Source organism: Trachypithecus francoisi, unplaced genomic scaffold (genome assembly GCF_009764315.1).
Source record: "Trachypithecus francoisi isolate TF-2019V2 unplaced genomic scaffold, Tfra_2.0 Lachesis_group5, whole genome shotgun sequence".
NCBI classification, from domain to species: Eukaryota; Metazoa; Chordata; class Mammalia; order Primates; family Cercopithecidae; genus Trachypithecus; species Trachypithecus francoisi.
In genome coordinates, this window is record NW_022681470.1 from 64,307,487 (window position 1) to 64,321,363 (window position 13,877).

Here is a 13,877-nt window from a genome sequence, read left to right on the forward strand (position 1 = left end):
AAAGTACTCAATGTTGTGTTTGACCATTTAAGTGTGACTGATGGTCCCTCAGAAATAAGACTTTCTGGTAAATTATAAAAGGTATATATGATTTAATAACATCACATTTCTGTATCTTGTAAAATATCCATTAATACCCTTGGCTAGGGGGTTCTTCATGACTTTTAAAGGATAATAGAGGCTTGAGTCAATACTGGTGTTAGAGTTGTTTTTTTCTTTGTTGAATGAATGACTAGCGCATCGAATCATTACTGTGACACGTTGTCAGTTCTGGACTTGGTAGCACTGTGCTTATTATCTCATCCTATGTTTTGAAGTCAGTTTATTGTAATGATTAGATGTATAATGCCACAAATATTTGGGGTGAAAGGGATGATATATTAGGACTTAAAGAGAATGCCTTCATTATGATAATTTGCATCATGAGATGGTTGACCTACCTTGTATTTCTCCTTTTGCTTGGTGGCTTTTAGAGTTTTCATTATTTAAGAAAAAATATAATATGTGCTAAGATATCCTTTTATAGGTCATGTTTATAGATCTTAAAAGACATCTCATATCTTTATACAAAATTGTCACACAAAAATAACTTTGTGTAAATGTATCTGTAAAACTGAGTGTCTTCATCTTTCAATCTTCTCTTCCACAGGTAGTAGTATTCAGGGGGTTTTATTTATTTTTATTTTTTTAACATCTCCCACACTTAGGAATTCATTGACTTTTAATCTGAGGGTACCCTAATTCATTCTAGCTTAGCCACTCTTCATCTCGAGAAACTAAAAACTCCATGTCATATTTTAGTTGTTGCTGTAGCTGATAAACCCCACCTGTAAAATCTTGTCCATATTCTATTACCATTATTTTTTTTTGTTTTGCACCCCAAATTAACTGATTGTTTTTGGTGATTTATCACATAGTAACTAAAAATTAATGTTTATCACTAAAATCATTTTGATTTTAACTTTTTTTTTTTTTTTTTTTTTTAAATTTTCAGGGTACACGTGTTTCACGTTGACAGGTTTGCTTGGGACGCTAGTAACCATGGGCTGGCTGACTTAGCCAAAGAAGAGTTAAGAAGAAAATACACACAAGTATACAGACTGTTTCTAGTTTCTTAGACTTATCTGCATATTGGATACAATAAATGCAATTGTGCTTTTCATTTAGGATGCTTTGTCTTTAAGGTGTGTTAGGAATGTCAACAAAGGAGAAAAAAGGCAGTCCCAGAATCACATTCTCAGTACACCTCTACCTCTTGAAAATAGAACAACTTGCAGAATTGAGAGTGATTCCTTTCCTAAAAGTGTAAGAAAGCATAGAGATTTGTTCATATTTAGAATGGGAACACGAGGAAAAGAGAAGTGATTTTTTTTCCCACAAGATCTGTAATGTTATTTCTACTTATAAAGGAAATAAAAAATGAAAAACATTTGGATATCAAAAGCAAATGAAAACCCAATTCAGTCTCTTTTAAGCAAAATTGCTAAAGAGAGATGAAACACATTATAAAGTAATGTTTGACTGTAAGGCATTTTCATTTTTCCTTCAGGTTGGCAAAATATTTTAAAGGTAAAACATGCTAGTGAGCCAGGGGTGTTGATGGTGACAAGGGGGGAATATAGAATGAAAGACTGAGTCTTCCTTTGTTGCACAAATACAGTTTGGAAAAAGCCTGTTAAAGATGTCTTCTTTGACTTAATGTCTTTAAAAGTATCCAGAGATACTACAGTATTCACATAAGAAAAGATTATATGTTATTTCTGAAGTGAGATGTCCATAGTCAAATTTGTAAATCTTATTCTTTTGTAATATTTATTTATATTTATTTATGACAGTGAACATACTGATTTTACATGTAAAACAAGAAAAGCTGAAGATATGTGAAGAAAAATTTATTTTCCCTAAATAGAAATAAATGAGTGATCCCATTTTTTGGTCTCATGTAGTATTTGAAATTTATTCTTAAACATGACTACTTTATTTCTGAATAAGAAATTCCCTACCTGCCTCCTACAAGCAGTTCAGAATGCTGTCTCTTGGTTGTCCTAGTGTGAATAATTTTCAGTTACTTTAAAATTATATTGTACTTTCTCAAGCATGTCATATCCTTTCCTGTTAGAGTACCTATATTACTTGTTCCTGATTTACCTGAAGACAATCTGATTAATTTCTAGGTTTTTACCATATTCTTGTCATCTTGCCAATTACATTATAGGTATTAGACTAGACTAAGATGTACTAGTTATATAGAATATAACTAGATTTATTATGGCAATGTTTATTTTGTCATTTTGCTTCATCTGTTGTGTTGTTGAAGTACTTTAAATTTCCTATGTTCATGGAATTTCACTGTAAAGACTTTAATGTGTATTTCTCAAAATAAAACTTTTTTTTCCTCCTTAACCACAGTTATCACAACTAGCAGCACTATCAATAATTTCCTAATAGTTTCTAATATTAGGAAATTCTTTGAACTTTCCTAGAAGTTCTAAGAGTAGGCACATATCCACCTATCCATTCATTCATTTGTTAAATGTGAGGGCCTGCTCTGCCTATTCTGTAATAACCCAGTGCTTCCAGGGATAGCAGTAACACTGGCTCAGCTATTCAGAAAAAAAGCTGAGTGCCTACTATGTGCAAGTTGCCGTATGCTAAATGTGAGCTTACCAAGATAAATACAAATGTCTGCCCTCAAGTTGCTTATAGTTTGCCACAGGAAGACCAAAAGATATACTTATTGAGAGAAAGAAGATAAAGTTATAAGGGTTACAGCCCCAAATATGATGGGTGCTTAAGCTGTTTGTTAAGTAACTGAGTGGCAGGGAGGGGGAGACATTCAAGGCAGGAAGCTGATTGAGAAAGCAATAATAGATGAGATTATAATGGCAGGATGGTTGAAGTAGGAAAGGCTTAGAGCAAGGGCTAGACTATGTCATGTGTTCTGTGTAGATGTGAAAATTATAAGCTCTAGACTTTTTATTCTGCTCAATCAAATTAGAATCAATGAGCATAAAATAGGTTTATAATAGCAAGAACTTGCTATCTTTGGATAAGGGTAAAAGCGGAAATGCTATTTAACAGTCATTTACCTGGAAGAAAATATAAACAATAGGCTTGCTAAGGGTAAAGCTATTTTCTTGTAGGATTTCTGTTTACTGTGTATCCTGTAGTTATGAGGTTGAGCGGTTTTATTTTTGCTCAGGATAACGTCTCCTATGAGATTTTACTTTGCAAAGGTTGTATTGCTTTTCCTCTTGAGACTGATGTATTTGTTACAGCAAGTTATACCTGCTCACCGTAGAAATTTGAGTTTTATAATATTTAGCCCAATATCACTGTCACTTTTCTGGGAACACTTGAAAACATGAATAGTTTTTGTCTTGTCACACCCTAACCCTGTTTGCTTTGGTTAATGTCCAATGCGCAAATGCCTCATTTTCCTCCCACCCGTCCTGAGTGTTTTCTTCCTCCTTCCTGAAACTAAAAACAGCCCATTCCCTGAAGGTACTGCTTCCTTTGCAGCCTATCCCAGTGGTGGCTGGTTTATTTTCATGCATATGACTCATTGTTAAGAGGTGGTGGAGGTGTTTTCCTTGTTCCTCACTGTCATGTCTTCCATCTCAACCCCCACACACAACTCTTTAAAAAGAGTAGCTGTCCATTCACTCTGTAGGGTAATTTACTAAAATGTCAAATGTTTTCCTTATAATTCTCCTTGGTGAAAAGCATGGATTCTGGAGACAAATCGGAGCACTGGCATTTATCAGCTGCAGGACTCAAGGGATATTCCTTGTCAGTGTACCTTAGTTATCTATGTGTAAAGTGGGCCTACAATCAGTACCAGCCTCATAGGATTTGCAATGAGAATTAAGTTAATACACATAGAGCTTAAAATGGTGCCAGTTATGTAGGAAGTGCTCAATAAGTTTTAGCTCTTTTTGGTGCACAGGTGGAGAGATTGCCTTAGGTGGAAGCATGCAGGGCTTCTGTAGATACCAGGAAGGAACTGTTTGCAGGTGGATTGGAGATGCCCATGGTGGCAGCTTTTGGAAATTGATTTCACATTTCTTCTGTTTTCTCGGGGACATATACATCAAGGTCATCATGAAAATGATGACACGTGAGGAGGTGTTATGTTTGAAGACAGGCAGAGAAGGAAAGGACTAGAGACATTTAGTCAATTAACAGGCCATGCTAAAGACCCAGTTGAGGTGAGTGCTCATGAATTTAGAGAGCAATCATCAAGCTTGGTTCTGAGTTTTTCTGCAGTCATATTTAGCTTTCTAGAGATGGTCTCAGAAAAAACCAGTTGCTTGGATTTAATCATGATTGGGTGTTCCCAGGTGAATTTGATGACGTGAGTTGAGCATGTGCACAAGGGAGTGATTAAAATGATGGACCATAGAATTTAAGCTATGTGAGAAGGGAAGTGAAGACATGTGAGTGGTAAGAAACAAAGAGTAACAGGATCGATATTTTGTAGGCCTTAATGGGGTCATGTCATTGTTAGACTTGGGGTACTATTTAGGGTGAACTAGAATGGTAATATGTAGTAGTGAGAAATAAGAATGCCTCAATTGAAGGTAAAACAGAATTGGCAACCAGAGGACAAAGCTGTCTACAAATGTACTTCCCCTTCATTTTGGGCACAAAGTTAGACACATTTCCTGGCACCCTTGCAGTTAAGTGTAGAAGGACTGAGTTCTGGCCAAAGCAACATGATCACAGATGTGTAGCATTTCTAGGTCTGGCCCTAAAACATTGCATATGCGATCCTCCTTGCCTCTTTCCCTACACTGAGTTGATGAAAGTGACTCTAGTAACCTAGTAAGTCACATGCTAAAGATGACAGAACCACAGAAAGGAAGGAGCTTGAGTCATTGCCATGAGTAGAGCTGTCTGCTGATCGGCAACACCCACTTTAGATTTCACGTGAAGAAGAAATAAACTTCTGTCATGTTTTGAGTTCCAACATTTTGGGGATTGGTGTGTTACATTATTGTGGTCGACATTATCTAAGCTAACACTGAAGCCTTCTAGATTTTGGTGATGCAAGAGTTTAGACAGAACTGTGGTTGTGAGAAGTTGAAATAAAATGGTGGACAAAAGTATTGGTGCAGAGGAGGCCATGGAACATCTTAATTGATACTGAAATCACCAAAAAGCATGGGGATTCATGTTAGAGAGTCATACTGAGTCAGGGGCTAAAATCTTCAAGAAATGAGGAGTGGCTTGTACATCTGAAGATGATTGCAAACAAGAAGACAGCAGGTGCTATATTCTGATGACATGCAACTCAAAAGGAAAGGGTTTTATGGAAAGGAAGGAAGATTGGTCTGCAAATAGCAATGATGAATAAAATAGTGCACCAACTTCACCTCTATGCCTGGTACTATCTGGAACAAAAGTGCAATGAGATATTTTTGCCTACTGGAGATTTGTCTGCACATTCAAACCCACTGTTTGATCCTCTTCCACTCCTTGTTATTGCAATCCCTTTACTTTCTGATCACTCACCCCTGTCGAGGGATTTGGAACCTGGCTCACTGTCTCCCAACCATCCTACAATCTGGTATTATCCATAATTATTTCACATTGACAAGGATGACTCCTTATAACATCCATGCCTCTGGTTTTATTGACCTTTTGATTTCTAATGACGTCTTTCACTGTACTGGAGTCACTCATCTCCATGGAGCCTTCTTAAATCACTAATTCAGGCATATTTTCTTGCTCATTATAATCTATTCAGCTTTCTAGTTTAGTTACCCCAGTATGTTAATCAACTCTCCACTTTCTTCCTATTTATAAGTCTCCTACTGTGATGGATGTTTTCTGTTTGTTCATCCAGAACCACTCTGTAGCACACTCCAACTTGCTGTGACCTCAGAGGCTGACCTATAATGGAAGCTGTGGAGGGGAGAGAGAGCTGCATTCTTTCTAATTTTTGTTTTGTAACAAAACACTCCACAACTTCTTATTTTATTTCATTTTTTTTCTACCGTTCTATCACCAAAGGATGGCTCCCCTTCCTTTTTGCCCTTTTCCTCTTTTAGAAACTACATCTTTCAAAAGCTATCAACTCAGATCACATTATGTTTATGCCCCTTTCCTGAAGGTGTGCTTGTGGTTAGTGCTCTGGTCTACAAGGACATCTTTTCAGTATTTTCATTTTTATGGCAGACTCTTACTTTCTGGCAGTGGTCTTGGAGCAATTTGAGGACTCTGCTAGCTCAGCTTTTTTCTCTTTCATGAAGTCTTTCCACAGACTACCCTTGCTCACCACAGAGGCTTCTAGGAGCAGTGTGAAGGACTCCTAGGTTGTTTTTGTTTTGTTTGTTTTCTTATGGGCAATTTGAAGGTGGTGCTTTGTCTTCTAGTTATGTTGAGAGTGTGGTTTTTGTATGACCACACTTCCTATTGGTGTAGCTGTGGAAAATCAGATGCTTTTATATATTATTGGTGGGAATGCAAACTGATATGGCCATTTTATATGGGAATTTTTCAATATCTAAAACAAATGCATACACATTTACCCTTTGATCCACCAATCTCATGTCTAAAAATGAACTCTGAAGCTATACCTCCAAAAATACAAAAATACACAGGTACAAGATTATTCACCAGAACATTGTTTGTCATTGCAAAAGACTGGAAACCATCTAAATGACTTGCTGAATAAACTATGCTATATCCAAACAGTGGAATACTATGCAGCTGTGAAAAAGAACAAGGAATATCTCTGAACTCTTATGAAGTATTTCTAGGATATTATTAAGTGAAAAAAGTAAATACAAAAGACTTTGGTATGCTACTTCTCATGTGAAAAAGAAGAAATAAAAAATGCATGCCCTTGTTTGTACAAAAAGAAACATAGGAAGGATAAACTAGAAACAATGAAATAGTTATATACAAGGCATGGGTGGAAACAATGGGAAAGATGGGAATTCCTTCTAATTTTTGTTTTGTCTCACAAATTTTAGAATCCTTGTCTCACATATTAAAAAGCGAAGTAAATATAAGCAATGAAAACAGAAAAAAATTCAACACAATACAAACACAACAAATGAACCTTATTTTATATATAATATATATTTATGTATACATATATTTATATATTTTTTATATATATTTATATATTATATATATATATATATACTTTTTTTTTTTGAGATGGAGTTTCACTCTGTCATCCAGGCTGGAGTGCAGTGGTGCAACCCCCATCTCGGTTCACTGCAGCCTTCACCTCCTGGGCTCAAGCGATTCTCCTGCCTCAGCCTCCCAAGTAGCTGGGATTACAGGCGTGTGCCACCATGCCCAGCTAATTTTAGTAATTTTAGTAGAGATGGGGTTTTGCCATGTTGGCCAGGCTGGTCTCGAATTCCTGACCTCAAGTGTTCCACCTCAAGTGTCCTGATCTCAAGTGTTCAGCCTCCCAAAGTGTTGGGTTTACAGGCTTGAGCCGCCACACCCTGCCCCTTACTGTATTTCAAGTGAATAACTTGACCACAGTTAAGAGGGAGCTGTGAGGTAGAATTGAATTAACCCCGGAACACAGTATTTTGATTATACAAACAAAGGGCTAAAGACAAGAATATGAACAAATGTTGGATTTTGTCTAGTGGGTTTGTTCTTCATAGTAGTATGGGTTAGCAATTTCAACACTATGTACATTCTTAGATGGGGTAGATAAGCAAATATATTGCAAATAGTGAGTCAGGTTTCTCACTGTTGAAGGGAATTACAAATAAGGGAACACTAGCATAGAGACTGTGGTATTTGTAATTTGAGTTATCAGTATAAATTCATGATTTTGAACATAACTGATACACAGAGAAGCATGTATACACACACACACATGAGTGTGCATATCTGTATTAGGTTCTCCAGAGAAACAGAACCAATAAGAGATATATAGATATATGAAGAGATTCATGGGAATTGGCTCATGCAATTATGGAGACCTAGAAGTCCCATAATATGCCATCTTCAAGCTGGAATCCCAGGAAGGCAGGTGGTGTAATTCTGAGATTGAAGTCTTGAGAACCGGGGGAGTCAATGATGTAACTCCCAATCTAGGGCTTAAGGCCCAAGGACCAGGGGCTGCTGGTGTGCAGATGCAAGTCCTGGAGTTCAAAGGATTGAGAACCAGGAGCTCTGATGTCTGAGGGCAGTAGAAGATGGATGTTCCAGCTCAAGAAGAGAAAGTAGGAATCCGTCCTTCCTCCACTTTTTTGTTCTATTCAGATGAGCCCTCAATGGACTGAACGATGCTCACCCACACTGTGAGGGCTGCTCTTCTTTACTCAATCCACTGACTTAAGTGCCCATCTTTTCTGGAAACACCTTCACACCCAGAAATAATGTTCTACCAGCCATGGGCCTGTCACCTAGCCCAGTCAAGTTGATACATAAAACTAGCTATCACAACATCTGTGTGTGTATATACATATGTATTTGCATGTGTGCGTATATACGTGTGTGTATATATATAAATTGTGTATGTTGTGACTGTGTGGGTGTATACACATATATATAAATTATATTAAAAATATTTCACTATATTAATATATAGTATATATGTTATATATAATGTTTTATATATTAATGTAATATATATTTACATCTTATAAAAAGACATTTTTATAATCTGTTATACATTATATAAATATATGTAATATATAAATTATATACTTATAAGTACATTATAAGTTATGTATATATGCTATATGTATTTATTATATATGTTATGTTATATATAATTTATTGCATATATTTATAATATATAAAACATACATAATCTGTCTTCTTGGAAAAGCTTACAAACAGTGAGACTCCAGATCCAGAATTCTTTTTTTTTGAGACAGTCTTACTCTGTCACCCAGGCAGGAGTGTGGTGGTGTGATCTTGGCTCACTGCAACCTCCGCCTCCTAAGTTCAAGCAATTCTCCTGCCTCAGCCTTTGGAGTAGCTGAGATTACAGGCACGCACCACTCCACTTGGCTAATTTTTGTATTCGGATATTCAGATCCAGATTTATAAATATCTTTCTCCAGTTAAAAAAAAAAATACGGCTCCTGGGAGAAATGGCTGATCTCCAGGCTAGGATAGGGAAAGTAAAAGATGAACCTGGAACATCTATCTTGTGGGTATCACAAATTAAGCGTTCTGAAATAAGTGCTGAAAAAATTATAGTGACATGTCAAATGGATTCAGAAGCCAACGTGAACAAGCTCCTACTGACCAAATCTGAAACAATGACAGCTAATAAATAAATAATGATGACAATGGATCATAGCACACAGAATAAAATAAGAATTTGAGGCTGGGCGCGGTGGCTCACGCCTGTAATCCCAGCACTTTGGGAGGCCGAGGCAGGCGTATCACGAGGTCAGGAGATCGAGACCATCCTGGCTAACATGGTGAAACCCCGTCTCTACTAAAAATACAAAAAATTAGCCGGGCGTGGTGGTGCGCGCCTATAGTCCCAGCTACTCGGAGGCTGAGGCAGGAGAATGGCGTGAACCCGGGAGGCGGAGCTTGCAGTGAACCCAGATCGCGCCACTGCACTCCAGCCTGGGCAACAAAGCGAGACTCCGTCTCAAAAAAAAAAAAAAAAAAAAAAAAAAAACAAAGAATTTGAGTCCATACTAGTATAATTGAATAAATAAAGACAAGAAAGTCACCTTCTTTATAGCAAGATTCCAATTATCTACATGTAGAAAAAATGATGCAATTAGAAAGTCAGCATTTGGCAACCATCACAGTAATAATTATTTCAGGCAAGAATCAATGAATGCTAAATCAGCAAAAGTCTGATGAGAAATAATTATATAGTCTTCAATTTTTTTCTCCACAAAATACTTAATTGCAAATAATAACTTGGCAGAAGAAAAACCTGACACACACTATTTTAGACAAGTGATCAAAATTAACATCACTGATAATGGGACAAATAACACCTGGTTCCTCCTGATAGGATACATTGAAAAGAACTCTGTCATTTCTGCGGTATTGTTGCCAAAAATCATCATCTGAATCAAAATATGAGGAAGTATCAGAAAAAAGACAACTCGACCATCATCCTACAAAATACCTCTTCCAGAGTGGAAAAGTAATGAAAATCAAGTAGAAGAAGGGAAATAAAAATTAATTTTAAAAATTAAGAAATGAAATAATAAAGGTAAGTGTAAAAATTAAAATAGAAAACAAAAATAATAGTGAAAATCAGTGAAATCTAAAGCTGGGTCTTCAAAAAAATAAAATTGGTAAACTTCCATTTAGATTGATAAATATTAAAGAGATAAGACAGAAATTGCCACCTATGAACTTTTAATAATGCAACAGAATACGTCACTCACTGCAGAGAATAATCATTGAAAGAAGAATATGAGAATATGGCAAGCAACTTTATGCCAATAAATTCAATAAACTGAATGAAATGAACAATTCATTGAAAGACACACATTACCAAGACTAACCCAATACGCAATATAAAACTTGAATTGCCCTATTAATTCAAAAAATTGCATTTTTAATTAAAAATCTTTCCAAAAAGAAAAGTTCATGCCTAAATGGCTTCACTTGTAAACTCTAACATTTGAGGAAGAAATAAAACCAATTATACACAAACTCTGAGAAAATAGAGAATACTTCCAAACTCATTTCATGAGGCCAAAGATGTAATAAAACTACAGACAAATATCCCTTATGAATATAGACAAAAATATACTTAAAATTTTAACAAGGCAAATTAGTACATGTAAAAGAATATTATACATCATGATGGAATGAGGTTTATCTGGTGAGTGAAAGGTTGGTTTGACAATTTATTGAAAAGAACTCTGTCATTTCTGTGGTATTGTTGCCAAAAATCATAATCTGAATCAAAATATGAGGAAGTATTAATCAATATAACTCACCATATTAGAATAAAGAAGAAAAACCATATAATCATTTCAATAAATGAAGGAGAAGCTTTTTATAAAGTTCAACACTAATTTGTGATTTTAAAAAATCTATTGGCAAACGAAGAATAAAAGAAAAATTTCTCTTAATCTAAGTAAAGGCATCTTCAAAAACCTACATCTTTCACTGTACTCAATAATGAAAGCCTCAAAGCTCAAAAATAAGGAACAAGGCAGGGATATTCTATTCTGCCACTTCTATTCAATGTTATACTGGAAGTTTTTGCCGGTGCAGTAAGGCAAGAAAAATAAATGACGGTCAATAAATTGGAATTGTAGAAGTAAAGTTGTTTTTATTGGTAGATGACATGATCATGTATTAATACATAGAAAGCTTAAAGAATCTATAATAAGTGGATTTATTGAGCTCAGAATACAATGTTAATGTACAAAAATTATAATTTTGTATATTAGCAATGAACAAATCAAAATGAATTTAGAAAACAACTCCATTTCCAACAGCACCCAAAAACATGTTAGAGATAAATTTTACAAAACATGGAAGATACTTCTTTTCCTGTGCAGAAGTTAATTAGATCCCATTTGTCATAAAAAAGAATGAGATCACGTCCTTTGCGGGCCATGGATGAAGCTGGAAGCCAACATTCTCAGCAAACTAACACAGGAACATAAAACCAAACACCGCATGTTCTCATAAGTGGGAGTTGAACAATGAGAACACATGGACACAGGGAAGGGAACACCACACACCAGGGCCTGCCAGGGAGTGGGGGGCAAGGGGAAGGAGAGCATATGGACAAATACCTAATATATGCAGGGCTTAAAACCTAAAGGATGGGTTGATGGGTGCAGCAAATCACCATGGCACATGTATACCTATGTAACAAACCTGCACGTTCTGCAGATGTATCCCAGAACTTAAAGTAAAATTTTTTAAAAATGGAAGAATTCTGTTTTTTAAAAAAACTATAAAATTTTGCTGAGAGAAATTACAGACAAGTAAATGTTATTAATATATCATTTTCGTGGGTTGGAAGCCTCAATAGTGTTAAGATAGTAATTCTCCACATATCAATGTATAACTCCAATAGCGATTTTAAGAAAGTGATTCTAAATCTATGTTAAAATGAATTGCCTCTCCTAAACCTCCCTTGTAATTTTTTAAAAAAGATTTCAGAAAACAAAAGACTATATTACTCAGACTCCAAAAAGATTTCAGAAAACAAAAGACTATATTACTCAGACTCCTAGGAGTCTAGGAGAAAATTTGATCTACAATGTAACAAGCAGTTATGTGATATTTGGAGGTCAGAATTAAGATATAGGCCAACTTCCCACTGCTCCTTCTATTTCCGGCAAGATAAGATCAGACATACGTGATTGTTTGTGGTGGTCTTTTTCTACTTTCATTTACCTAGTCATCAACTTTATGGGAATAAAAATCTGTGGTAGGAAAGCGATTGTAGCAGCAGCAGATTCGTGAACTCCATGACCTCGATGGTGTGATCCTGAAGCCAGTAGTTCAAAAAGGCAGTTCTCTAACTTCTAATATTCCCAGCTCTTTCTTTCAAAGAAACTTAAGAGGGATTTTTGTTTTCTTCACTGAAATATGGCTAATCAAATATTCCACAGCTCTTAACTATTTTTATTTCAATCAGTTTCCTTCCCCTTAGCTAATCAATTAAGTTAAACTACTAAGTTCATCAGTGCCTTCCAGTCCACTGATTCTCTCTCAACATTCACTTTTGAAAGGGCCATGGAGGAAAATGAACCAGTAAGATCCTCCCTGGGGCAGAGCTACCACACTAGAGGCACACAGTATTGAGTACAATGAGACTTGCAGAGAAGAATATAGCAATCCGGGGAAAGCAGACCACATGTACTGAAAGTAGCACGACAGAAGTAATGCTCATTTCTAAGATTTCAAATTACTTTATATCTAACAGGTTGTACTTCAGACCTGCCTATTTTTGTTTTACTGGTCCTATTTAGTTACTAATGGATATTAATCCTTTATTTCCCAGATTTGTTTTGATATCTTTATCACATTTTTCTATTAAAAGAAATTTCACTTAGAGTCAGTTCCTTTCCAAAGTTGATTTTGTTGGCTCTCTCTCATGGCATTACATTTCTTCACATTTTACAGTTATGATTTGCAATTTTTTTTAAGTAGACTTTTTGGTTTGTTCCATTCTTTGGTAGATTGTATTAATGTTTCCAATTCTTTACTCCTTCCCTTTTACAGAATTATACCTGGACATCTTTTGCCAGGTGACTTTTCAGTGCCTTCCACTATAGTAGATGGAATATACTTCCGCACTCAATAGAGCCCACTTTTTGTTGACTCACCTATAGTATTAAGATTGTAAATTTTAAAATCCAGTTAACTTGGTTGCTTTTTTTAGAGCGATGAGGCCCAATAACTTAGACCACCATTGTTTAAAAATGGAATTCCTAACCACAATGTGTTCACCTCATCATAGGAAGGAACACAAATGGGGGAGTAGGAGAAAACAGAAATGAATAGGTGACAGTATTTCAGCTTTATGTGTAATATTTCTTATATTACAAAGTAAAAGACATGAAGCATTTGACTAAAAATGTTAATTTATATAATTTGAATGACGGGTGCATGGGCAGTTGTTATATTTATATATACTTTTATGTATTCTAAATTTTTTTCTCAAAATAAAAAAGAGAAACAGTCAAGGGTTAGTATTGTGTCATCAAACTCATTACAGACCTCAATTCATTTTATTTTATTTTATTTTTTTCTGAACAACATAATTTGAGGAAGTACAGCATACTTTAAGGAAATCTGTAGAAGGGCAAAGTAAAAGCATTTTAAAAAGTCTTATCACCTGAAAAGGGCAGAGAAAAAAAGAATAAAAGGAAGAAGTGCTCTAGTGATCTCATCTAGTTTGTATAGGAAAGGAAGTTGAAGTAATA

The 13,877-nt window shown here is 35.5% G+C and overlaps 1 protein-coding gene across 9 annotated transcripts in view; it reads left to right on the top strand.

The window, feature by feature from the left end:
• Window positions 1-13,877, top strand: part of CD55 (CD55 molecule (Cromer blood group)) — a 64,286-nt gene that overhangs the window by 36,139 nt on the left and 14,270 nt on the right. For 6 of the 9 annotated variants that reach the window (XM_033197997.1, XM_033198002.1, XM_033198000.1 and 3 more), the window contains one exon: window positions 995-1,937. The exons of 1 other annotated variant lie outside the window; for it this stretch is intronic. Coding sequence is in view for 6 of the 8 variants with exons in the window: in XM_033198001.1 (XP_033053892.1) it covers window positions 995-1,059 (65 nt within the window). In the remaining 2 variants the exon portion in view is untranslated. Of the gene's footprint in view, window positions 1-994; window positions 1,938-8,247; window positions 8,429-13,877 lie in introns of those variants that run through there. 2 more of the 9 variants (XM_033198007.1, XM_033198004.1) reach the window with 2 other exon arrangements.